The sequence below is a fragment of the Aegilops tauschii genome, chromosome 4 (assembly GCF_002575655.3).
Source record: "Aegilops tauschii subsp. strangulata cultivar AL8/78 chromosome 4, Aet v6.0, whole genome shotgun sequence".
Classification (NCBI taxonomy): Eukaryota; Viridiplantae; Streptophyta; class Magnoliopsida; order Poales; family Poaceae; genus Aegilops; species Aegilops tauschii.
The window spans coordinates 516,124,078-516,149,561 of record NC_053038.3 but is presented as its reverse complement, the minus strand read 5'-3'; the positions used below and the strand labels follow the sequence as shown (position 1 = coordinate 516,149,561).

General features: G+C 40.6%; 2 protein-coding genes across 5 annotated transcripts; one reads left to right on the top strand and one right to left on the bottom strand.

Annotated features, from left to right (window-relative positions):
• Positions 1–3,439: 3,439 nt before the first annotated feature.
• On the bottom strand, positions 3,440–7,951 carry LOC109762608 (transcription factor bHLH168). The gene is made up of 5 exons (XM_020321482.4): positions 7,803–7,951; positions 7,550–7,723; positions 5,349–5,741; positions 4,732–4,791; positions 3,440–3,921 (listed from the first exon to the last, which is right to left on the bottom strand). The coding sequence occupies exons 1-5, from the start codon at positions 7,824–7,826 to the stop codon at positions 3,694–3,696; spliced, it is 879 nt and encodes a 292-aa protein (XP_020177071.1). The 5' UTR covers positions 7,827–7,951; the 3' UTR covers positions 3,440–3,693.
• Positions 7,952–16,485: 8,534 nt separating this feature from the next.
• Positions 16,486–24,936, top strand: LOC109762637 (transcription factor BHLH6). 4 transcript variants are annotated; one of them, XM_020321508.4, is made up of 7 exons: positions 16,589–16,756; positions 16,887–17,079; positions 17,166–17,426; positions 21,930–22,100; positions 23,598–23,710; positions 23,842–24,508; positions 24,593–24,936. In XM_020321508.4, exons 1-6 carry the CDS (start codon positions 16,683–16,685, stop codon positions 23,879–23,881), a joined length of 852 nt encoding a protein of 283 aa, XP_020177097.1. In that variant the 5' UTR covers positions 16,589–16,682; the 3' UTR covers positions 23,882–24,508; positions 24,593–24,936. The 4 variants fall into 4 exon arrangements, with proteins under 4 accessions (XP_073353305.1, XP_020177098.1, XP_020177097.1 ...); XM_073497204.1 differs by lacking the exon at positions 23,598–23,710 and having other exon boundaries at positions 16,486–16,756; XM_020321509.4 differs by lacking the exon at positions 23,598–23,710 and having other exon boundaries at positions 16,486–16,756; positions 23,842–24,936.
• Positions 24,937–25,484: the final 548 nt, after the last annotated feature.

The window sequence follows — 25,484 nt, the reverse complement described above, 5'->3', positions numbered from 1 at the left end:
AAATCTACGCACTATGTATTGATCGAGAGCTCCTATTTGACGACCTATGCGCCTGAAGTCGCGGAAACGCGCACCCCCACACCCAGCCCTATTGGGCCGGCCCATGCGACGGGCAGGGTAACCCTAGTTTTTTAATTTCGTCTTTGTTGCTTTTTTTTCTTTTCTGGTTTTTACATTTAAAATAATTAGCAATTCAAAAAAGTCCCAAATTTCTACACAATTGTGAATTTGGAAACAATAGTCCATAAAATGATCATGAATTCATAAAAAAATGTTCGAAAAAAATAAAAACATATTCATGATTTTGAAAAATGTTTGCGTATTCAAAAAATATTCATGATTTTGAAAAATGTTTGTGTATTAAAATCATGCTCCTGAATTTGAACAAAACTTCCCGAATTCAAATATTGTTCATGAGTTTTCTGAAAAGTTTCACAAAAAGAAAATAAGATCATGAATATGAAAAATTGTTCCCAAATTTTTCAAAAAACTTTATCGGTACAAAAAATGTTCATGAGTTTGGAAAAAAATCATCTATGTGAAAAATACATACACAATATACAATGTGTATAAAAAATGTTGATCATGTATTAAAAAAATATTGAATGTATATAAAACAAATGTTCTTGGTGTAGACAAAGCATGTAGAACATGCATAAAAACATAAATTTTTAAAAATGTTTATTGTGTATCAAAAAATATTAAAGGTGTATAAACAAATCTTCTTGGTATATTCGAAAAGTGCATAGTGTGTAAGAAAAATATTCAAACACAAAAAATTGAAAATATGTTAATCATCTATTTCAAAACAAATGTTAAATATGTATAATTTGTTTTACTGATGTATACGAAAAACTTGAAATCTGTGTTAAAAAAATTTAACACGAAAATATATTTTAATTTTTTTTACCGTCTAACAAAAATGTCAATCATGTATTTAGTTTCTTTAAAACATGTATTAAAAAATTTCTTGATATATACCAAAAAATTACAATGTGTATGTAGAATTAGTCGTCAAACCTAATGTTTTTAAAATGATAATCATGATTTAAAAATGTTGAACATGTATAAAAAATGTTCCTGATACACATGAAAAATGTACAGATGCATATGAAAAATGTAGACATGTGTTGGAGAAAAGAAAGACAAAGCAAAGAAAACTGAAGAAAGGGAAAAAAATGAAAAAGAAGAAAATAAAAAAAGAAACAAAGAAAAACGAACAGAGTTAGAAAGAAAAGAAAAAAATCAGTCAAAACCAAGAAACAAAAAAAGAAAAATAAACCTGAAAGAAACGAGGAAACCGGTGAGAAAACAAAGAAAAAGGAAAACTAAAGAAAACCGTAAAGAAACAAGGAATTCCGGGAAAAAAAACCCCAGAAAACAACTGGGAAAGAAAAAAGAAACCAAAAAATCATTGCAAAAAAGAAAGAAAAAGGAAAACCCCATGAAAAAACAACAAAAACAGTGAACAGGAAAATGAAACAGAGAAACCAAAGAAAACTAGGAAGAAACAAAGAAAACATAAAGAAAAAAAGAAAAAGAAAAACAAATAATTCAATTGAAGTTGCAGCTACAACGAGTGATCGAACATGAACAATGCAAGCAATCAAAAAAATAATGAAACGGGCTAGCCCAGGTTACGACGGGGAAGAAAATGCTACTACGAGACGGAAGCTATACTCACTATGAGCAAGATATAGTCTTCGCAAGCATCTACAACTGTACCCTGAAACCCTCATCAAACGAGTAGATGGACAACCGAGACCCAACTCATATTTGGCGCTTAAGGCGTTGTTTAAAGGAAAATTGGCCCAACTTTGGCGCGGCGGGGAAGCTCATTCCCCTTTGATACAAGTTGTGGTTCGTTAGGGTTATAACTAACCAGCCTATTCAGTACATATAACACCAAATCTTTTTTTGACAAAGGGTGGAGTTATTGAGTCAAATTAAACATCTAGAGGACACAATACACAATGAAAAAAAATACAATACACAATGAGCACCACTACGATGCACGCAACCAACATTGACACACACAAAATCATGCAAGCAAAGATCGAAGTCTTACAAGACCGAAGCTATGCCTAGACGGAGGAAGAAAACCTGCAGCGATGAAAACAATGATCGAGGAACTACAACAACGACCATCTGCACCAACCATCTCTTGACATCACAAGGATAATGCGAAAGGTTCTCTAGTAGCAATGCATTCAGGAAGGGAACGATGCTCATGCGCCACCGTCGCCGACTCCAACCTCCAAAGGCCAGATCTTGGGTTTCACCCTCAAGATAAAAGTCCAAGCAAATATGAGCAATGCCTTCAACAAGGTAACAACACAAAAACGCTGTCGTTGCCAGGTATAACCAACTAGAGTTAGGCCTAGGGTTTTCACCCCGAGGTCGATACCGAGATACCGGGTACTCGAGAAGCACCACCAAATCAAAGCCATAATGTATTGTCCTCACCACTTTCGGCCATCCCAACAGTTACATGCGTAGCACGATCTTGATGTGAGACGCAGCACAAGTGAAGACCATGCTCGTGCTCACATAAGAAGCTTGTCAAGACACAACAAGTGTCAGTCGCCACTGAAGGCTCTAAACGACCAAAAGTCACCATCACGCACGTGACGAAGATTAGCGAGGGAGGCACCAACACGAGCAGAATCGCAATTCGTCCTCGCATGTGACAGAAGATTAATTGGTTGGCAAAACATACTTTTCATTATAGCCGATATAAAGGTTTTAGACCTTGCGACCCATTATGACAATTGCCTAGCAACACAAGAGCACGCCGCCATCCGTGGAACAAGCGGAAGACTACTTGTTGGAACTCAGAAGGTCGTCGATGTTGCCCGCGTACCTGCAGATGGGGTCGCGTGCACCAATGACTCAGCTCAGGAGTCCGCTCGTCCAATCGGAAACAACAACACCATCGCTACACGACCACACCCTTTGCCTCTATTTGTCACCCGTAGATCGCATCTCTCCATCAGAGACTATCGGAGCAGAGATATTCCCGCCGTCGCCTTCATCAACCCGTGCCGGGACTTAGCTCGCCACTAGTCTCTAGCAGCGGCGAGGGGAAAGGGGGGTGGGGAAGTAGGAGGTGGTATCTATAGAGAAGGGAGGAGACGGTAGCTATGGGGAGGGAGGAGAGGGTGGCAGAAAATCTAGGAGGATGAGCAAATATAAACATGTTAACAATTCTATATCTTAACAACTCACCTTAATAAATATGTAACGCTTAGATCAATTTGGAGCTTGCAACATTGTGAAAGTGCATCTCTTAAGTACTCCATATTTGGGTTTGATGATTTATGACATGTTTTGCCGCCACCACGCCCAGGTGGAGTAAAGTTGCCTGAAGAGTTGCCTTGGAAGGAGAGGTATTTGCTGCTCCAACATGATTTGAAAAGAAAGTAGACGAGAATACAAGTCACCAAGGGATACCGGGTCTGTTTGAGTTGTGATCAATGACAACGGGGGATTGTAACACAACACATAGGAGACCATGTCGTCTTTGGCGATAGGAGACACTAGCATGGCCATAGTTCGACGAGTTCCTTTACTTTGTTGAAGTAGTCATTTACCGAGAGATATTCTTCCTCAGATTTGCCAATTACATGGATGCGAGGAGAACATGCACCCACAGGTAGACCAGGGCTCAACCATGGTTGACACAGCCCACACCTACTCGATTAACTCTGGTGATATTGACGCAAGCAGGGAACTCCACATCACTTGGTCTTGCTCAGCCCAAGACTCACACTCGGGATTTGGCACCTTATCGGTTCCACCTATATCGTTGTTGCTGACGAGCTCCTTGGGAGGAGTCGCGTTGGTCCCATCAGTGTACCTGAGGACCTGATTGTTGCGCATGCATGACGATGCCTGATTTTCGCGCGAAAAAAGTCGGAGCTGCACATTTAGATGACCAAACAAGACAAGCATTTTCAAAAGAATGTTCGGTTTATACAACACTAAATCTAGGAGGGCGGGATAAGATAGAACACTTTTAAACTTTATCTCAATTGACAACATACACCAAACTATGACAACCCAAAACCTGTTAATATATATTTATACTAGGTGACTATTTATCTTCGATCAATCAACATCTTTGTCATACATCGATCATGTTGTGAAATTAACATGGATAAGACTTTAGCTAGCTAATTAAGAATGCGGCCATTTGGTGCCCAGGTGCAGAACTAATTAAGAGTGTCATGATTCGGTGTACCTAAGTGCCTAGGTGTGAACATCAAATTCAAATAAAATTAAAAAAACATTCAAAAAATCTAATAGAACTTGGCATCCGATATGCTCGAATGCCCGATGTGCATGCAAAAATTCATGGTGTTTGGGCATTCAAGGAGGTTGTGGCTAAAAAGATGGCTCTGAAAGAAACTTTGAAAAAGAACACTATTTGGACTTTTTTAGCTAGAGGTCCTCGAATGTCCAAACACCTGAAAATGTGCATGCTCCTTCCGCACATGAGCATCTTGCATGCCATAAACTTCCAGAATTATTTGAATTTTTTTACTATTTTTTGAATTTATTGTTCATCGAGTGCAGATGAGCCCGAGCTTAGACATGAATTACTGCCTAGTTAAGGTGTTTCCATCCCCTACTTGGTCGATTAATGACTAGACTTCTATGTACCATCCGTGGGATAATCATTTTATATAGTTATTTATATATTTTGCATGGATCCATTTACTATCATACCAATGCTCCCAGTCGTTCAGAAACCCTTGAAACATCTATGCCAATTCTCGAGCTGAAGGCCTGCATATTATAGAAGAAATTTATGCAATTAATTAACTGGACTTTGAGGCAAAAATAGATCAATGTTAGATATTAGATGGTAACCAGTCCTCCATCACGCAGTACGAAAGAGACATTTTGCAGTCGCATATTATTAAATTTACTAGACATTCTAGACAGTAGAGAGGGACGAAAAAGAAAGAAAGAAACATGTACTAAAAAGAAAACATATTAAGACGTGCATTTCACTTGTATATATACGTCGCTATTCAGTTTAATATCACACTAGAAACAAATGGGCACCCCTCAATAAATTATGGTGTAATATTTTTATAAGGCTACTGCAAAGTTCCAAAAAGGAAGACTGTTTTTGGCACAAAATTCATTTTATTCAGAATCGGATGCTTTTGAATACGAATCTAGTGATACGATTTCCATATAATATAAAATATATTTTGTAGGTGTAATTAATTATTGTTCAAAACTTGAATCCTTAAGACTCTTGTGCGCCATACATTTTGCAACGTAGATATATTTGCTAGTTGCAAAAGCAAAAGGCTGAACCTATGTATACGTACCCGAGAGTGTATAGTGTAGAACATTTTGCGGCCAGCAACCGAGTGATTGGCGTTGATGATCTCAGCACCTTCTTCCTCATGGATGGTGATTACCTCATGGAGCTTGATCGGCCTCTCCATGCAGCATATCAGTCTCACCTCCATGCTTGAATCGTCGTGTTGCCGCACCTGCAATATCGGTTCCGATGCCTCCCAAGCTTTCTCTTCTTCTGGCGACCCTGTACCGCTGCTTGTGGTAGTGGTGGTAGTGGGTGTTGGGATGCTAGTATGTCCTTTTAAGGTATCCAAGGCCCGCACGGAGCTCCTCCTACGTTGTAGCTCATCGACCCTCTCCTTCAGCTTCTTGATGTATGACGCCCCAACATCCAGGCTGCCTAGCTGGGTCATTGTATCCTACATACACATTTGAGGAACAACAATATGAAAAAAGTACGTGAAAGAATTTTCAATTTTTATTTCTTGACATGATTTACTTGGCTCAAACAACCTTATATTTTTAGATAATGGAAGAGTTCTATATTTACCGGTCTTTGAATCGTGATGCACAATCACACATAATAAAACCTTTTTGGATTATAGAATCATCTAACATAAGATCAATTGTGGGTTTTCTTCAACGATGTGTGGTACCTGAAGCAGTTAGGAAAAGACTTGACTTCTTGGTTAGTAACTTCAATGATATGTGGTACCAATTTTCTGAACATTGGTACCCAAAGCGGTTAGGGAAGGACTTGACCTCTATAGATCTAGATTCTTCTTGAAATCTGATGAAAACAAAAGAAAATATCGCCTAATGAGATGCGGTGTCATTTGCAGACCTATAGACCAAGGTGGTCTTGGTCTGGAGGATCTCAAAATAAAAAAAATAAGTGTCCGCTCAGCAAATGGTTGTTCAAGTTACTTACTGAGGATGCGGTCTGGCAGGAGTTCTTGATCGGGTTCAAGCCAAACCCGTTGATTCGCCATTTTGGAAAGGTTTGATGGGGTCAAAAGTAAATTTGCCATAGAGGATCTTTTGTGGTGGGCAATGTCTTAACCACTACATGGCTGGGGGACGAGCCTCTAGCTTTGCAATACACTTATCCTTACAACATTGTGCAAAGGAAGGAGGTTTCTGTTGCATCGGTGTTGGAACATGTTCCGTTGAATGTTGCAATTAAACGGTCTCTCATCAGGGAGAAGTGGATGGACTAGTTGCACCTTATCAATAGATTGATGATTGTCACCCCCAATGAAGAACCAGACACCTTTCCGTTGGAAGTTGAATTCCTCCGGCGTATTCTCTATGAAATCCATGTATACATACCTCATCAATGATGGCCCGCCGTTTCATCGCAAGTATATTTCAAAACTTAACGTTCCAACTAAAATCAAGATTTCCTTATGGTACCTAGATAGAAAAATGATCTTAACTAAGAATAGCCTCAAGAAGCGTGAGTGACAAGGTTGCACAAAAGGTTGTTTTTGCGGCAATGAAGAACCGATTCAGCATATTTTCCTTCAATGCCTTCTTGCCATATTATTACGGTGTACTGTTCATGTCGTCTTTAATCTATCTCCACCTACAGGTAGTTTGAATACGTTTGGGTACTAGTTGGAGGGTATTCATCCTAGCATTAAGGCTCAGATTCATGTTTAAGTTTGTGCTTTACTTTTGGCTATGGAGAGTTGCCGCGATAATTGTGTTCTAACTTTTTAACCTGATTGAAAATTCAAATCTTTTACATGTCATTTTCAAAGCTATTAATTGGCTCCATACGGGTTCTTTCTAATATGGGAGGAGAGGGCGTTCACGGTCGCCGGGTGCAACTGATGGGAGATGGTCGCTCGGATTTATTTCAATCATTATATGGTTGGCATTCTAGTAATAGGATTTCTGAGGTAAGAGAATTCATATTTTCTTGTTACTTTTTTGTTGATGTTTTTTTTACTATGACCGTCCTGTGTGGCGCTTATGTCGTTTTCTTCGGTTGGATACTGTCGAACGTTGAATTAGATAAGGTAGGGCCATGTGCATCACTCGATGGCCCGGGGTGTAATCCATCTTTTTTGAAGAAAAATCCATTAGTGGTTAAATATTCCAAATAAAGATCATGCCTTTTAGAGACGAGATCACAAGATAAACATGGAGTGAAAAAGCTGGCTATCACGCTGCTCAGGCATGCTCCGGCCACGATGAGAAGAGGCGTACGTGTTCTTACAGTGCTGGAGCAGCAGTGTTCTCTTGGGATGAGGGATGCGAGCTTCTCGCAGAGGGCCTTCATGCGCTTCCTCCTCTCCTTCTCGGACTCCTTCTTCTCCAGCAGCACCACCGCCGTGCCGCCGCTCGCCCTGCTCCTCTTCCCGCCCCTCGCCGGCTTCGCCTTCATCTCCACCTATATAGCTCACGAGGTAGAGATGAGCATGCATGCAGCGGGCCTTAACGGGTATGAATGAAGAAGAAAAGGGAGATACCGAGTTCAGAGCGCAGGCATTCATTGGTAGGAGACGAAGAAATCCGAAGGAAGGAAAATGATGAGATGGAGGACGAAGGACCAGTATACGGATAAGGGCCGGCCGGCCTATGGGAGTATGGGAAACATGCTACTATACAAGGTATATATAAGGGCACCGCACACGTAGCTAGTCTTAATTTAAATGTGTGTGATTGAGGTATATGTGGTTAGAGCAACTCTAGCAGACCCCGCATCCGTCCCCGACCCACAAAATAACCGCCAAAATGCGGGTACGGGCTGGAAAGCCTGCCCGACCAGACCCCGCATCCCGCCCCGGCCCGCAAAATTTTTTAGGGGGCGCGGCAAATTTCCGGCCCCAACCCGGGAAAACGCGGGTTTCCCCCTCGCGGCTGCGGTGCCCTGCATCACAGAGAAGCAGTTGGCGGGAGGGACATTTCAGCCCGCGCTCTTTTCCCCCTTCCTTCCGTCGCCGCACGCCCGCCGCCGGTGATTCCGGCCATATCCGTGGGCGGAATCGCTCCGCGGGGCCGCCCCACACCCTCCCGCGCCGAGCCGCTGAACCGCCACTCCGGATCCGGCGAGAAGAGCCGCCCCTCAGTCGCCGCCGCCGCTGGGATCGACCACCGCCGAGCGCACCACCCTCGTCGCCGCCCGGGATCACTCGCCACCGGTTAGTCCCTTTTTTGTGATTTTCGCGAGCTGTGTAGTAGATTGACACGCCGGCGTGCGTGTAGATGGAGTTGACCCCCTGCGAGAAGTTCTTGCTATCCGATTCGTCCGATTCGGACGACTCGGATGTGGAGACCATGCTTGCGACCTTTCGGCAGCAAACATTGGTCATGGCGCTTGCCGTGAAGGAGCATGAAGAGGAGTACCAAAAGAGGAGGCGAGGATCTACTGTCGGGCGTCTGTGCATTCTGCGGAATCGCCATCTTGGAAACGAGATGTTGATGCTGTTGGGGAACGTAGCAATAATTCAAAATTTTCCTCCGTGTCACCAAGATCAATCTAGGAGATGCTAGCAACGAGAGAGAGGGAGTGCATCTTCATACCCTTGAAGATCGCTAAGCGGAAGCGTTACAAGAACGCGGTTGATGGAGTCGTACTCGCGGCGATTCAAATCGCGGAGGATCCGATCTAGCGCCGAACGGACGACGCCTCCGCGTTCAACACACATACAGCCCGGGGACGTCTCCTCCTTCTTGATCCAGCAAGGGGAGAGGAGAAGTTGAGGGAGAACTCCAACAGCACGACGGCGTGGTGGCAATGGAGCTCGTGGTTCTCCGGCAGAGCTTCGCTAAGCACTACGGAGGAGGAGGAGGAGTTGGAGGAGGAGAGGGCTGCGCCAAGGGAAGGGTGTGGCTGCCCTCCCACCCCCTCACTATATATAGGGGGAAGGGGAGAGGGGGCCGGCCCCTCTAGATGGATCTAGAGGAGGAGGCGGCGGCCAGGGGAAACCCTAGATGGGTTTGGGCGCCCCCACCCCCTAGGAAACTTGCCCCCAAGCCGGGAGGGGCGGATGCCCTAGGCGTGGCGCCCCCACCTCTCCTGGTTACGTGAGAGGGGTTGGGAGGGGCGCACAGCCCCTTAGTGGGCTGGTTTGCCTCTTCCCCTTGGCCCATAAGGCCCCCCAACGCTTGCCGGGGCCTCCGAAACCCCTTTCGGACATGCTGGCCATAGCCTGGTACCCCCGGAACAATTCCGGACTCCAATACCCTTCGTCCAATATACCGATCTTCACCTCCGGACCATTCCAGAGCTCCTCGTCATGTCCGGGATCTCATCCAGGACTCCGAACAACCTTCGGTAACCACATACTATTTCCCATAACAACTCTAGCGTCACCGAACCTTAAGTGTGTAGACCCTACGGGTTCGGGAACCATGCAGACATGACCGAGACACCTCTCCGGCCAATAACCAATAGCGGGATCTGGATACCCATATTGGCTCCCACATGTTCCACGATGATCTCATCGGATGAACCACGATGTCGGGGATTCAATCAATCCCGTATTCAATTCCCTTTGTCTATCGGTATGTTACTTGCCCGAGATTTGATCGTCGGTATCCCCATACCTCGTTCAATCTTGTTACCGGCAAGTCTCTTTACTCGTTCCGTAACGCATGATCCCATGGCTAACTCATTAGTCACATTGAGCTCATTATGATGATGCATTACCGAGTGAGCCCAGAGATACCTCTCCGTCATACGGAGTGACAAATCCCAGTCTCGATTCGTGCCAACCCAACCGACACTTTCGGAGATACCTGTAGTGCACCTTTATAGCCACCCAGTTACGTTGTGACGTTTGGTACACCCAAAGCATTCCTACGGTATCCGGGAGTTGCACAATATCATGGTCTAAGGAAACGATACTTGACATTAGAAAAGCTCTTAGCAAACGAACTACACGATCTTGTGCTATGCTTAGGATTGAGTCTTGTCCATCACATCACTCTCCTAATGATGTGATCCCATTATCAATGACATCCAATGTCCATGGTCAGAAAACCATAACCATCTATTGATCAACGAGCTAGTCAACTAGAGGCTTACTAGGGACATGTTGTGGTCTATCTATTCACACATGTATTACGGTTTCCAGTTAATGCAATTATAGCATGAACAATAGACAATTATCATGAACAAGGAAATACAATAATAACCATTTTATTATTGCCTCTAGGGCATATTTCCAACAGATGCAAGATTATTTTTCGGAGAATCCTACATATCCTGCACACCTCGTCCGCAGATTGTACCGAATGCGCCGATCCCTTTTTGTGAAAATTGTTGAAGCTTGCGAGGCAAATTGTCGGTATTTCACTCAGAGAAGGAATGTCGCGGGCTTAAAGGGATTTAGTGCATATCAAAAAATCTCCGCAGCTATGCGGGTGATTGCATATGGCGTTCCAGCTGACTATGCCGATGAGTATCTTCGCATTGGTGAAGATAGCACAATTGAGTCTGTGCATAGATTTGCGAAAGTGATCGTCCGTGTCTTTGGTCCCGAGTATCTTCAGGCACCAAATGAAGATGACACAAAGAAATTGATGGCAGCTAATGAGAGGAGAGGTTGGCCTGGGATGCTAGGTAGCATTGATTGTATGCATTGGAATTGGAAAAATTGCCCCAAGGCTTGGCAAGGAATGTATTGTGGCAAGTCTCGTGATGCAACAATTGTGCTAGAGGCTGTAGCATCCGAGGATTTATGGGTTTGGCATTGCTTTTTTGGTATGCCCGGCACACTCAATGATATCAATGTGTTGCAACGCTCTCATTTGTTTGCTAGGCTTGCTAGTGGTGATGCTCCTGCTTGCAACTACACTATCAATGGGCATGAATACACAAAGGGGTACTATCTTGCAGATGGTATATATCCTCCTTGGTGCATATTTGTCAAGAGCATCAAAGAACCCAAAACAAAAAAACAATGTGAATTTGCAAGGGTGCAAGAGGCAGCCCGAAAAGACATTGAAAGAGCATTCGGTGTTTTGCAATCTAGGTTTGCCATTGTCCGAGGTCCTGCTCGTTTTTGGGATAAGAAAACCCTGAAGAACATCATGACTTGCTGTGTTATCCTGCACAATATGATTCTTGAAGATGAGAGAGGAATGGACTTAGAATTCTTTTACGATAATGTGGGTAGCCGTGTCAAACCAGCTAGAGACCCAAACCGCATTAGAGCTTTTCTTCAGACATACAAGAAGATTGAAAATGCAGACACACACTTTCAACTTCAGTAAGATCTCATTGAGCACCATTGGCAAAGGGTTGGACAGTGACTAACTTTTGTATTCATTTGTATTTGTATTCATGACAAGTTTTGTATTGCATTATTTTAAGTTTGCTACCGTGATTTGAATAATTATTTGTAATGCGAATGATTATTGTTTTATGTTTGATTTGAATAACTCAGTTTGTTTTCGATTGTTGAAATTATGTTGGATTTGAGATTTGCGGGCTGATGATTTGCGGGGATGCAGCGGCGCAAAGAGCAGAACCCGCATAGCCGACCCATAAAAAAGCATATTCCGCGAATATACTTTTTTACGGATCCGTTTGGGGGGTCTACATCTGTGCCAGCCCGCGCCGGCCCGCAAAAGCTGTTTTGCGCGAACTGCATACGCGTTTTGCGGGCCGGCATTTTGCGGGGTCTACTAGAGTTGCTCTTATAGTAGTGCAAGGCAATGCAGTACGTACACCAGTAAGTCAGTTTGGAGCACCAGCACTTTGAGCCCCTTTTTTGAAGTTCGGAAATATTATTGTTTATGGTTCATAAAATTCTAAAATATTCTATATATGCGTGCATATATAGATGTGTAGTACTATATATCTACGAAGTTCCATGTGTTTGTACTCCCTCCGGTTCTTTTTACTTTGCATATAAGAATTGTCTGAAGTCAAACTTCATAAAGTTTGATCATATTTATATGAAAATATATCAACATCTACAATGCTAAAGTTACACAATATGAAAATTAAAGTCATGACATATCTAAGGAAGTTGATTTTACATTGTGAATGTTGCTATTTGTTTTCTATAAAGTTGGTCAAACTTTACGAGGTTTGACTTCAGACAAATCTTATATGCGAACTAAAAAGGACCGGAGGGAGTGTGAGATGTAAAAAAAAACTTCAACATAGGCTTTTTTTGGAGCGGATTTTTGTCTTTTTTGTGTAGCTTATAATATGTTTATGAATTTTGGACAAAAATTAACAAGTATATGGAGAACATCCATCCATATTTCTGTAAAAATATATTATTATGAAAAACTTCAAAAATACCATTATGAGGTTTTTAAAATGAAGTGCTCCAATGCCACCGTGCTTCAAAAATATCAATGGAGTTGGCCACTCAAATGTTTCTGTTATACTAGCAACATAGTATATAAACGTGCTAACTGGGCACATGTTGCTGTTACACAAACATTCAATGTGGTGACAAAGTGAGAGCGGCGTATATTTGGAACCATCGGTTAAAGACAAGCACATGGTTATCGGGCATGGACCATACATGAACATTATTGAGTGCAGGTCCCCTTCCCACAAGAAAAAAGCAGCAAGATTTTATGAGCAAAAATTGCAGTAAGTGGAATGGGAACCCGCCGCACAAAAAGCAGTAGCTACATATATTCCCGGACGCAGAGAATATAAAAATATTTCTGGCTCTCACATTAGTTCACTCCGAGAAAGAGAAATAACTCCCGTGCTCGGCAAAGATTTATTTTGCTATTTTGTTGTAGTATAATTGAACTGTTTCCTGTGAAATTTCAGAGAAGCAGCCCACAGTTCATCATCTTCTGACCGTGGAGCAGGCTGCTAGGTGCACGAGAAGCAATGGAGACCACCACCTCGCTCTTTGCCAAACACTGCCCATCACGCAGGGACCTCACCCTACAACGCAGACAGATCTACTACCGTTTGACCATCTTTTTATTGCCAGTAAAAAAAGACTTCTTTTTTTATTTCTACTGAGCAGCATTTTTGCATTTGCCAAACAAGAGGGTTGGCAAAAATGTTAGCGACACACTCGAAGGGGGTCAAGGCAAATACACTATGGCGTTGAAATCAGTTTGGCTAAGTATATGTCATAAGATAATATAGCATCAAATTCATTTTAAATTGTATAATTTCTATGGCACACAACTCATATATGATTGTTCTAATTGATAGTCAAAACAAATCTTAAATTGCCCGCGGGCCTCATAAACCAAAAAGGAGGGGGCAAGCTTTTTCAGCATCAAGGCATATGGCGTTGGCATAGCCAAGTTCAACGCCAGAGAGGCTGCCATTGGGCAAACGGTTTAAGTTTCGAAACATAATCTTTAGCACTCAGTTTCTCAGTTTCAGCCAGGTCACAAATGATCATATGGTTTTATGAAAATTCAGATGTGAACATTTCTTGCCAATATACCTATATCCATGATACGTTTCAGATTCTTGGTAAGCACTTAGAAATAAATTAATTGTGATAAAAAATGACAGGATTGATTTCCTTTGGAAGCTAGCTATGGCGCATACACATGTCACGGAGGGATAGATGGAGACATCAGACAGGCAAACGTGTGGACGTACTGGATAATGTTTCTCACATGTGTATGCATGCATGCCGTCCAGATCGGTACGCCGTCGACAGGCCACAGGCGTGGCGTACAAACAAAAACAGCGAGCGCTAGCGACCAACGCAGCATCCATCTAGCTACAACGTACGTATCTCAGTTTGTGAGCTGGATGGGCTATGGTTCAGCGTGGTCCAGGAGGCATTTGGAAACTTAGCTTTCCGATCGACTAGTATGTAGACGGCATCGAGCTATACACAACCAGCCAACGATATGCTACATCTAGATAGAAAAGGGCCACCGCCCGGAGCCCACAGCCAGCCAGTACGAAAGCTACAGATCCCTCGCACTGCTGCGGAAATTTGTTGCAATATACTTCAAATTTGATGAGATTTGGTTGTCTGGAATTTGAATACGAGAATGAAGACTACAAATACATAATATTAGTTGTATTCCATTATTATACATTTATAAGATATTTATAGAATATATGTAGTTTTTCTCATACATTTTGAGAGAAATAAAAGTGGTGGGGTTGATGAAGTGTGCATGTTGAGAGGAATAGTATAAGTACCATTTCCCTTGCATGCATTGAGAGAAATAAAAATAGTACGGGTTGATGAGATGACACGTGTACATTTTGAGATAAATAAAATAGTGGGATCAACTTCTTATGTATATAGGACATGACAGGATGGACATTGCATTATATTAATATAAAAACAGTAATAAAATTAGCACACAACAACTTCACATAACCGTGCATCAATCTCAGAGACATAATCTCCTCTGATCTCAGGTCTAAACCATATGGCAGCCGCCACTGGTACAACTCCCTGGGCACGTTGAGGGCCTCATTGATTTGGAGGATTTAAAAAACCTAGGAATAGAAAGTAACAAAATGTGGGATTATTGCATTCATGCCCTTTTAAATCCTACTAGATTTTTTTTTCCGAATACCCGCAATCCTACAGGATTTTGATTTGTTTGATTGCATCAAAAAACAAATGATTCTTTCCAAGAGGTTTGAGTGGATATTAAAATTCCTATGGAATGTAGTACAAAGGAATTCCTAGGAATAAATTCTATTGGATTCAATCCTACAAATCAAACGACTAATATAGGAAAATTTGCCAAGGATTCTAATCCTTCAAATTTGCTATGAAAATCCTTTGGATTGAAGAGGCACCGAGGCAACTCTTTTTTTTTTTTTTTGCTAATACACGTTGATTCAATTCTAGAAATGTCACTCTAGACCTTTAAATCGTTTTCACAACCAGTTGCCCACTTGTCATAGCAATTGTATGGGGGCAGTGCACAAGCATATGGCGGACATAGCAGCAGTATGGCACAGTGCACTACAATTCTCAGACCGCAACAGATCTGTGCACAGTCCATGTCACATCGCTTTCAAGTTTAACTATGCAGGGACCCCTACCACAATGCATATAGTTATTCAGAGCATTGCATATGGCATTGCCCATTCATTTGACCCATTTTATTATCTGGTAAGAAATGGTACGACAACTCGAACAAGTTTTTGCTTAAAGATGGTTATGTGCATCCTGATGATGTAGAGGCAGGGGAATAACCTTTTCAAAAGAAAAAAAATTACACCCTCACTTTGGCAAAACTGTTTTATTGTTAGTGCCACATCCCGTCGTCTATTCTTAAGTACTCCCTCCGTTCGGAATTACTTGTCGCAGAAATGGATGTATCTAGACGTATTTTAGTTCTAGATACATCCATTTCCGAGACAAGTAATTCCGAACGGAGGGGGTAGTTTTTTTTGCTATTCTTAGATAATTGTGCATCAACAATCATGCATGTCCGCCACACCATCAACAGGCCAATCACTATCTATTTGTATACGCATGTGGCCCTTTCACATCAAGGAATCATGAATCGCTATCACACCATCATAAAAAATATTTTTTGCAGGACAGACCATCATAATTAATCACACAATTATTAACATCATTTTCTTAACTATCCATTTCTTAAAACTCCATGTTTTCAGCCGTGTCTATGGGGCAACATGTAGGTTATCTTCTAGTATAACTAAATAGATGATCCCCGCTAACATATTTCTCTCACCATGAAACCATGCCACTTGCAACCATGCTACTTATATCAATTTTTTTACAACTATACAATAATTAAATACACTAAATCATATCTCTTTTCAATTTGAGTTCTCATAGTATAAGTCCAGATGTTCATCTTCTATGTAATCAAATCTTGTTGATGTATATTGCAACTAATTCCGACAACAACATGCGGTGCAGTATATGTTGGTGCCACATTGATGTCAACTCGGGGGGGGGGGGGGGGGGGGGGGTGAAGGACTGAATAGATGACTGCAAATTTTAAATTCCTTATTGATTTTAGGGATTGTGGAACTGTAAGTTTTCTATAAATGCAAGTAAGGTTACTGAATAAGGCTTTCATGTAGTGCAAATATCTAGGGTGATTGCAATGTGTTCGTTGACATGCCAATTATTCATTCCACACCGTCTTAGCTATTTTTAGGGTGCTCTTTCTCTTTTGGTTTCTAAAGAAATGTACATAAAGATGATCATTTGTTTAGGCAATGTATTTGGCTATACTTATCTTAGTACGCACGATGCCTTCCTCGAGAGGCCGCCAGATGGCATCAGGATAGGGTGGCCCCCGCTACCCAGCGACGCAGAACTTAAAACAAGCACGAGAACAAATAGCAGAGAGAGAGAGAGAGAGAGAGAGAGAGAGAGAGAGAGAGAGAGAGAGAGAGAGAGAGGAGAGTAGAGCAGATCTAGCACAGTAGCAGAGCAATGGAGTCCGACATGGACGTGAGCTTGGATTTCTCTTGGGAGGCCCTGGTGCTCGAGCTCGGCGACGCAGATAGGTGAGCCCCTGCAGCATGCAAGCATGAACACCCTAGTCCACTCTGCTTCCGGCCTGATCTTGCTGTGCTATGATTGTTCCGTCTTCCGTGCATACTTTGTAACCCTTGGGAGTTGGATGTATTGTTGCAGCATGTACCTGCCGGCCGAGGACTCTCTGTCCGGCCTGCACGACGACTCGACGAGCTCGCCGGACGGCGCCACCTCGCGGTCGACCAAGGCAAGCAGCTTGGAGAGAAAGAACATAATCAACGAGAGGCACCGGCGAAGGATGCTCAACGAGAAGCTTTACGCCCTTCGCCGTATCGTTCCAAACATCACCAAGGTTTCATTTACAGGAGCACTTGCCTACACGTTCGTATATATGCTGCATGCAGTTTAATTTGATTTCGTTTGTGCACCGGGCGTTAGATGGACAAGGCCTCCATCATCCAGGACGCCATCGCCTACATCGAGGAGCTGCAGGAGCAGGAGCGCCAGATTCTCGCCGCCCTCGGAACCGACAGCTGCACCGCCGTGGCCAAGGCGGACGACGCCGCCTCGACCGGCAGCAACGCAGAGGACCATGGCGTCGGCTCCTCGCCGCGGAAGAAGATGAGGAGGACAACCTCTGCCTCCTCCATCAACGGCGCCTTCTCTTCTCCTGCCACGCATCCGGTTCAAATCCTCGAGGTAATCATTCACATGTGACATGTTGCTCAGTGTTATTCCGGAGTGAAAGGAAGTTAGACAAGAATGAAGTGAGGGAGATAGGTGAACCTGCACCTCGGCAAATAAGAATATTCCCGGAAAAAAAAATATTCCCAACATCTGCATTAACTAATACACAAATTATTTTAACCAACTGATAATTACATTACATAACCCATTCACAAATCATGTTACTTGGACCATCAGCCAAACCGATGGAACATAGCCCGAGCTAAGCCATGGGCTGTCGTGCTTCCACATGCTATATGGAACAGAACATATATATGGATCTTGCTGGTAGCTAACTTGCAGAAAATTGAAACGTTTATCCTGTAAAAAATACAACCATTTCGTCATTTCGGTCGCCCACACTAAAGAACATACTCTTGCTCTGATTTGGGCCTTAAGCCTAGGTTGAACCCCCGTCAATCGGTTGCCGAAAATATTTGCTATACCCCTTTTTTTTAGCATAGTTCGTTATACTCGTCGGTGGGGACAAATAAGCTACGTACATGGGCAGTACAGTAGTGTAGTGTGCCAAACGACCATGATAGAAATAAGCGGTGAACTGTTTTCTCCTCACAGATGCAACACACCTTTGTCCAAGTAACGGATAAAAAACTTTTGAACAGGAAGTTGATTTCCAAATGTATTTATTGCGGAAACTGTTACTAGTATTAATGAGGTCCACCTACATAGTTTAAGGGGAAAGACACCTGAAGCGTGTAGGCAAACTCCTTATTGCGGGGGTGCCTTCTCCTCAGTAGTTTTCACATGTTTATGATATCCGTTGGAAGATGAGGAGGACTACCTCCGCCTCATCCATAAATGGTGCCTTCTGTTTCCCTGCCACGTATCCGGTCAAAATCATTGAGGTAAATATTCACATGTTTCTAACTCCTGACCGAAAGAAAGTTCGGGACCAGAATGAAGCGAGCGTGATAGGTGGACCCGCACCTAGCAAAATGAGGAAACGATGGTACTAGTAGTTAGCAACACTGAGATGCGTAGAGTTGTGGAAGTTGTTATTGCTCGGACGACCACACAAGTTTCCCCCGAAAAGGCGGGAATATTTCCTGCCAGACAACTCTTTTATCTCATAAAAGTTACATCATTCGAAATATCATACATGGACAAAAAAGTGTCAACAAAACCACCTGCTAATAACATTACATAACTCACAAATCATGTTACTACTGGACTTTCATCCAAACGGGTTGAACTTAGCCCGAGCTACCATTTCCAATTAGATATATCGAAAGCAAAGGGCGCTTGTGCCTTTACACGCTGCAAGGAACATTTATATGTTCGGTCGAATTGTCTAAGTACCATCTAAAAATCTTGATTTTTTATGGCATTTTAATTTCCAAATGCATTGGTTGCTGAAAGCATGACCAATATTAATGAAGTCCCCGCTGATATTTTAATAGAAATATTAACGGAAAAGACACCTGAAGTGTGTATCTTCCAATGGTACTCAGTAGTTGGAAGGCCATTTTCTTGTATTATATGGTTTCTCTTCTGTAATTGGTAAATCTAGCGAGATATGCACCAATAGGGTGCTGGCAGCTAGCTACTGGCGAGATATGCACCAATAGGGTGCTGCCAGCTAGCTTTATATGAGCCATGTATCTAGTGTGTTCCACTTCTTTACTAGGTGTTCCACCTTCTATTTCTGGCCAGGCCCCACCATGTGTTATGTTCTTATCTGGCGTAGCATGAACCCACACATGCATCATTTACCCTTTAAGCTAATGTACTTAACCAATAAAATATATATTTACTTTCATTTCATAAACAATTTCAATTTTTTATTTCAACAAATTGCCAAATATTCGAAAGATTTTAAAAACTCAAAATAGCAATATAAAATATAATCAATTTTACGCGTTGAAACAATCAGTTTCACATATTTCATATATTTTTTTCTCATCTTTAGAAAACACACTTAAATATGTTTTGCATATTTTTAAATTGACATTTTCATATGTTTGAAATAATCTATTTCACACATTGAACAACCAGTTTCACATGTTGAACTAACCTATTTCACATATTAAAAAAGCTAATTTCAATTATTTCATAAAACATTTTTTCCTGCATTAAGAAAACTATTTCCACCCATTTGAAAAATCTGGTTTCATCTCAAAAGTTGACTTCAACTCTTTCATTAAATATATTCCAGTTATTTCAAAAAATTAATTTCAACAATTTCAGTAGTAACAATTTTCAATTATTTTCAACACCTAATTTTATTTCAAAAATGATATCAATTCTTCAAAAAAAAAATTTCAAAATTTGCTTTCACAAAAGGCATTTCAATTCCAGACACATGCATTTCACAAAACATGTTAGAGTGAAACCCAAATCAAAAAATTTATTTCAATTAAAAAATAGTTTCACATATTGTAATAGGCATCTTAGCAAAAACACTAAATATTGCTTCATGTATTGGACTAATACCAGTTTTATATATTGAAATAATTAATTTCACACATTGGAACAATCAGTTTCACATACTTGAAAAAATATTTCACATGATTTACAAAACACTTGCATCTTTCATATATTTGGAAAATATTGGTTTATTATATTTGAAATAATCAATTTCTCAGATTGAAATCATTGATTTCAAATATTTGAAGTAACTCATTTCAAATATTTCCAAGAATTGCACAGAAATTTGTTTCATACTACCTCCGCTAAAAAATAATTGAAGTTCTTGGTTTGTCATAAGTCAATTTTGTTTATGTCTGATCAGTTCTTTGAAAAACATATCAACATCCTGAACAGCAAATTAGTCTTATGGGATTCTTCATCAAATATATTTTTGTATCATGTGTATGTGGTGTTGTACATCATAGCATATCTTTTCGTAGAGTTGGTTAAACATAAGCAAGTTTTAATTAGGAAAAATGTAGAACTTCAATTATTTTGGAACTAAGGAAGTATATTCGAAAATTTTAATATATTTGAATTAATCAATTTCACACTCCAAAACAATCAAACTCACATATTTGAAACTACTCGTTTCACTATCTCAAAAGAACCGATTTTAATTATTTCATAAAACTAATTTCACTCATTAAAAAACAATTTCAATTATCTCAAAAACAGATTTTAAATCTTTCAAAATTTTCAAATATTTTATGTTTATATATCACTTTGCTTCACGTAATTGGAAACCATATGTACAAATGTATTTATTGGATCAGTGTAATTTAAGCATGAGCTATAGACTATATCCAAGATTGCCCTTGCTCTATAGTTCTTATTGCTAGGATTACAAATATATTAAAAAATACACAAAGAAAATTATAGTTCAAAAGGTATAAATTGAAGTTATCAAAGAGAAAACAAAAGGAATGGATTTGTTGAGTTAGAGAGGAGAAAGAATGGAATTGTTCTCTCCATGCAGATGTATGTTCTTGGGACCAAGCCTACTTCCTGTGAAAAATTGACAATTGTACACACGTGAAAATTGCTTCTTGTAAAAGTTAGAAAGATGTCTGGATGTATTGCTATGTGTTCAGTTGGGAATATGGATTGCACTTCTATACGGGGCATGACTGTACTAATGTCATTGTCCATGCAAGTGATGGATTTTTTGGTGCGACATACCCAAACCATTAGAAACCACCTGTGTTCTTTTAATCCTCATCAATATTGTCCTCACTAATTTACCGATGTTTATGCTATTCTGCTTTGAAATGCACAAAGGAGTAAGTAAAATACTGGATTGTTACATATCTAGATTTTTTTTGGGAAATGTGATGAGCATAGACAGAAATAACGATTAGCTAAGTGAGATATTCTGTGGTGAATGAAGGATATTTTGGTCTCGGGAATGAGTATCTTGAAAGTAAGAACATGTGCTTGCTCATTAAGTTATTTTTTAAGATGCTTAATCATGGATTAGTTTGGCAGGAGTTTATTCAAAACAAACATGCCTCAACAAAATATCTTCAAAATATACCTTCTAGGAGATAAGTCGTTTAGTCTCCAATATCTAAACTTATATAATATGGTACGACGGAAAGAAGTTTTTCTTGCTTCAGCTCCATTGAATATTTAGTTTCAAAGGGCCCTCACTGGTGATATGTGAACATCGTGGATACAACCCTACTATTCCATTGGTTGATGGTGACCAACTTATCTCATACAATCACATGTATATTGACCTTTTGTAGTCTTAGATATATAAGAGGCTTTGATATGAGAAGTCTAAAATATGTAAATAAACCATAATTGTAAATGCAGTGCAAGTAGTTCCGATTAAATGTGAAAAACTTGTAGAACAATTTAAATATGGGGGGGGGGGGGTGTGGTTAATTATATCTATATCTTTTTTTATGTGTGAAACATTTATTAGGAAATGAGACATTTCTGAGATAGTAGAGCAGATGTGAATACTTTTAGGGAAAATTTATGCAACAACACTATCACAAAACGTATAATTGAATAACCACATAACGAGTTGTGCAGCTGGAGGTAACGCAGGTAGCAGAGGAGTTGACAATGATGAGCATGCGACATGGCAATGCCCACAACGCCATTGCGAAGGTGTGCGAGGCACTCGAGTCGCTTTGTCTCAAGGTCATCTCGACAAGCATCACCGCTGTGGCCAGTGGCATCGTCCACAACATGTTCATTGAGGTAACCAGCATGATTTCCAGCATTTCCCATCAAATTAATTTCTCCTATCGTTCTTCAAATTTAATGAACGAAAACAATTTTTCCCAATCTCTTCCTCTCACTTACTCTTGAGTTCTTTGAGCGACGTCACCACGTTAATGGCATCATATGGAATGCCACTGTTTAATTATCAAAAGTGTATGTTGGGTTCCCATTGAACTAGTATACTAAAGAGTTTTCTTCTACTATACTTCCCCGTCTTCTCTCATACTTCTACAAATCATTCAATTTACATATGTTCTTCTTTTTGGCCTTTTTCATTGCACGACTAATATGAACAAACACGTATGTACTAGATATTCATCATATTTTATAGGCACTAGGCACGAGTTGTTTTAAGAAACCACTGCGGAAAGAAATTTAATATAATTTTTAGGCATGAGTTAAAGGTTTCATGGGTAGGTTTTTTTAAATATCACAAAATAGATTTACCATGAAATAAGTTCCAAAAGATAAATAATTATTTCTTCACCCATCGTCCTAACGGGATGCCATGGATAAACCATAGCCATTGTCAAAGTATCAATCACCTTTGAATCTCCCCAAGTTCCACTCTTCTTTGATACCTGACCTAGCAGTAAGAGGCAAGGGAACTAATCTTCATCCGTTTTTTGATTCTAATACGTTCTTTGTTTTGCCTTTGTATTTTTTGCGGCTGAAACAGTGTCGTATGGAATAGAAGCTCCGGGTTTAGTGCCTCTCCTAGTAACACAATCTTTCTCTACTCTATGGAGCCAATGTTTCTCAGGACTTTTCGTTTTATGATTTTAACCATCTTCCTCATCAATTACACAAATGAGGATCCGTTTGTCAATCTGTCTTGTAAGGCATGTGTCCGGCATGGCCCATCAAAATATTTTAGGTTCCCTATTCTTGAGGTGCGTGACTTCTAAACATATGAGGTTAGTCTAGTTTGTACTGGCTTGACATTTTGCACATCATCGGGTAGATGAAGAAACATCAAGATGTGAAGAATGGAGCAAATGTCGACCTAGAACTTTTACAGGGCTTTCGGCATTAGTAGGGATCTTTGTGTTTTATGTTTATTTCTATTTTTCAATCTACATACCTTCCTTTGTGAATCGCTAAAGCCCGATAATTGTTTAACATATTTGATAATTATGCTTGATCATGTATCGTAGTCACATGTCCTTGCATGAAAACTTGTTAGACATGTGTTTGCTAGTGCTTTCTAGGCACGATTTGTCTCTCAAAGAAAATTTTGTGAGGTCTATCTCATGAATTAGGTCGTGGTTCACTAAGGCTATTTGGGATGGGATTTTGCTAAGTTTTTTTTGGCCAAGCTTCAGTTTGAAAAAGAGTCGGGATTGATCCTAATGTTCATGCACAATAGGAGAAGTAAGGTCAGGCTAGGGCTACAGCTGCCCAGACTATATCCTGACATCTCTCTTGTTATTGGGTTTATATGCAATTCAGCCTATCGATTTTTTTTCATAGTGTTCGGTTCACTCCATATCGCATGCCCACTCGTCTCCCAAAATGAGGGATCGCTCCCCCGACACCTATGATGTGCTCCATCACACGAGAGCATGTGTACCATACATGATCAGGTATTTCGGTGGCTATACTTTTGGGGGAGTTAAAATATGTACAAATATTTGTGTGCACAGACATGACAATCTTTTGTGGCAGTATTAGCAGCCACTTATATCATTTAGTATAATCTAGTTATATTTTTCAGACGGAAGGAATGCATGGTGCTCAAACAATCAAGGAGATGATACAAACTCACTCAGCCATCTCTATGTGAGAAGAAGCTCACCGATGTCTATGAGTCCCTGTTGAAGATTAAGTGGTGCAAATAATGCACTAATGTGCTTCCCAGCTACCTATGCTCTAGTCATGCCGATGCACACCTCAACCACCTATGCTCTAGTATAATCAAGGGATGCACTAAATGGCAATCCCAACTTTGCTCAAGCAATCAAGGAGATCGTACAGACTCGCTCCACGCCTCAATCTGAGAAGAAGCCCACCAATGTCCATGAGCGCTGATGAATATTAAGTGTTGCAAATAGGCGTTCTTCTGATTTTTCACTAACTAATCAGACAATTTTCTTCTTCTTAATAAATGGATAGAGGCCTTTTGGCCTCAGTTTCAAGAAAAAATATTAAGTATTGCAAAGAATGTACTATGGCCTCCCAACTACATATGTTCTAGTCCACTCTAGTACTATAGTCATCTTCTAATAACTTGACAGAAATTGGAATTAATTATATGGCCCAAGAAATAAAATTCTTCTCTGGACTTGATGCACTCTGGTACTATGCGGTCATCTTTGGAAGCTAACATATTGCCAATTGTGTGTGTGAGCATAAGTTGGACTTTGTTGGGATAACGAAACTAGGTAACAATGATGAGATGATAAAACACCTTTTGGCTATGTAGGAATTATTTCGTCTTTTAATGGTAAATTTCCTCTCGGCGGCAGGCTATATACTAAGGATGGCAGAGGTTACCCTATTTGCTCGCTCTGGCTATGTAGGAATTATTTCACCTTTAATGGTAAATATCCCTCTTTAGTGCATCCTATATACTAGTGCACACACTGGCTCCATTTGTGATCTACACTGCAGCGACAAGGACACCAACTGCAATTTACGATAGTGCGTACATGGTTGTAACAAGTGGCTTAAATTATTTTTGCCCCAAATGGCTGGCATCATTGTCTCAGGATTGCTCAAGTGCCACTTTCATATTCGCCTTACGTGGTCTACTTGGTCTTATCATAACTTTGTATTTACAAATAAAGCGTCTTTGTTGTGTGCATCCTAATCATGCAGAAGTCGGATGTGCTGACTGGTTTGTGTCAATCAATGCGACACTTTGGGTTAATAAAGTGCCCATTATCAGGAAAAAAAATGTATGATACAACTTTTCTTTTTTTGCAATAATGCATAGGACATCCTATGGCAGGACATCCGGTATTGCTACATTTGTAGTACTGATGGTATTTTTGGGAGAAAGAACCTGCGTATATTATCTGAAGATTAAATTCTACTTTTAACCTTTTAAGTTTGAGTTTGTGAAACCTTTTACCCTCATAGAAGAAATTGCTCCCAAGCACCCCATTAAATCATCCTGCAAACCTTGATTTAGGGCAGGAGAGGTAACCTGGATTTGGTCGCTCTGACTAAGATTGAGTTTGTAAACCTTTTTATTAAGAACTATAAGAGCTATGAATCTGCAACATCGTAGAACTCTTGGAATAATAGACAATAGCTAGTCGAGTAGTATAAATACATATGTAGACAGTTTATGGATTGCACGACATCTAGAGACAGAGGAAAAATGCTAGACAATATGGAGTATCTCTTATAAAG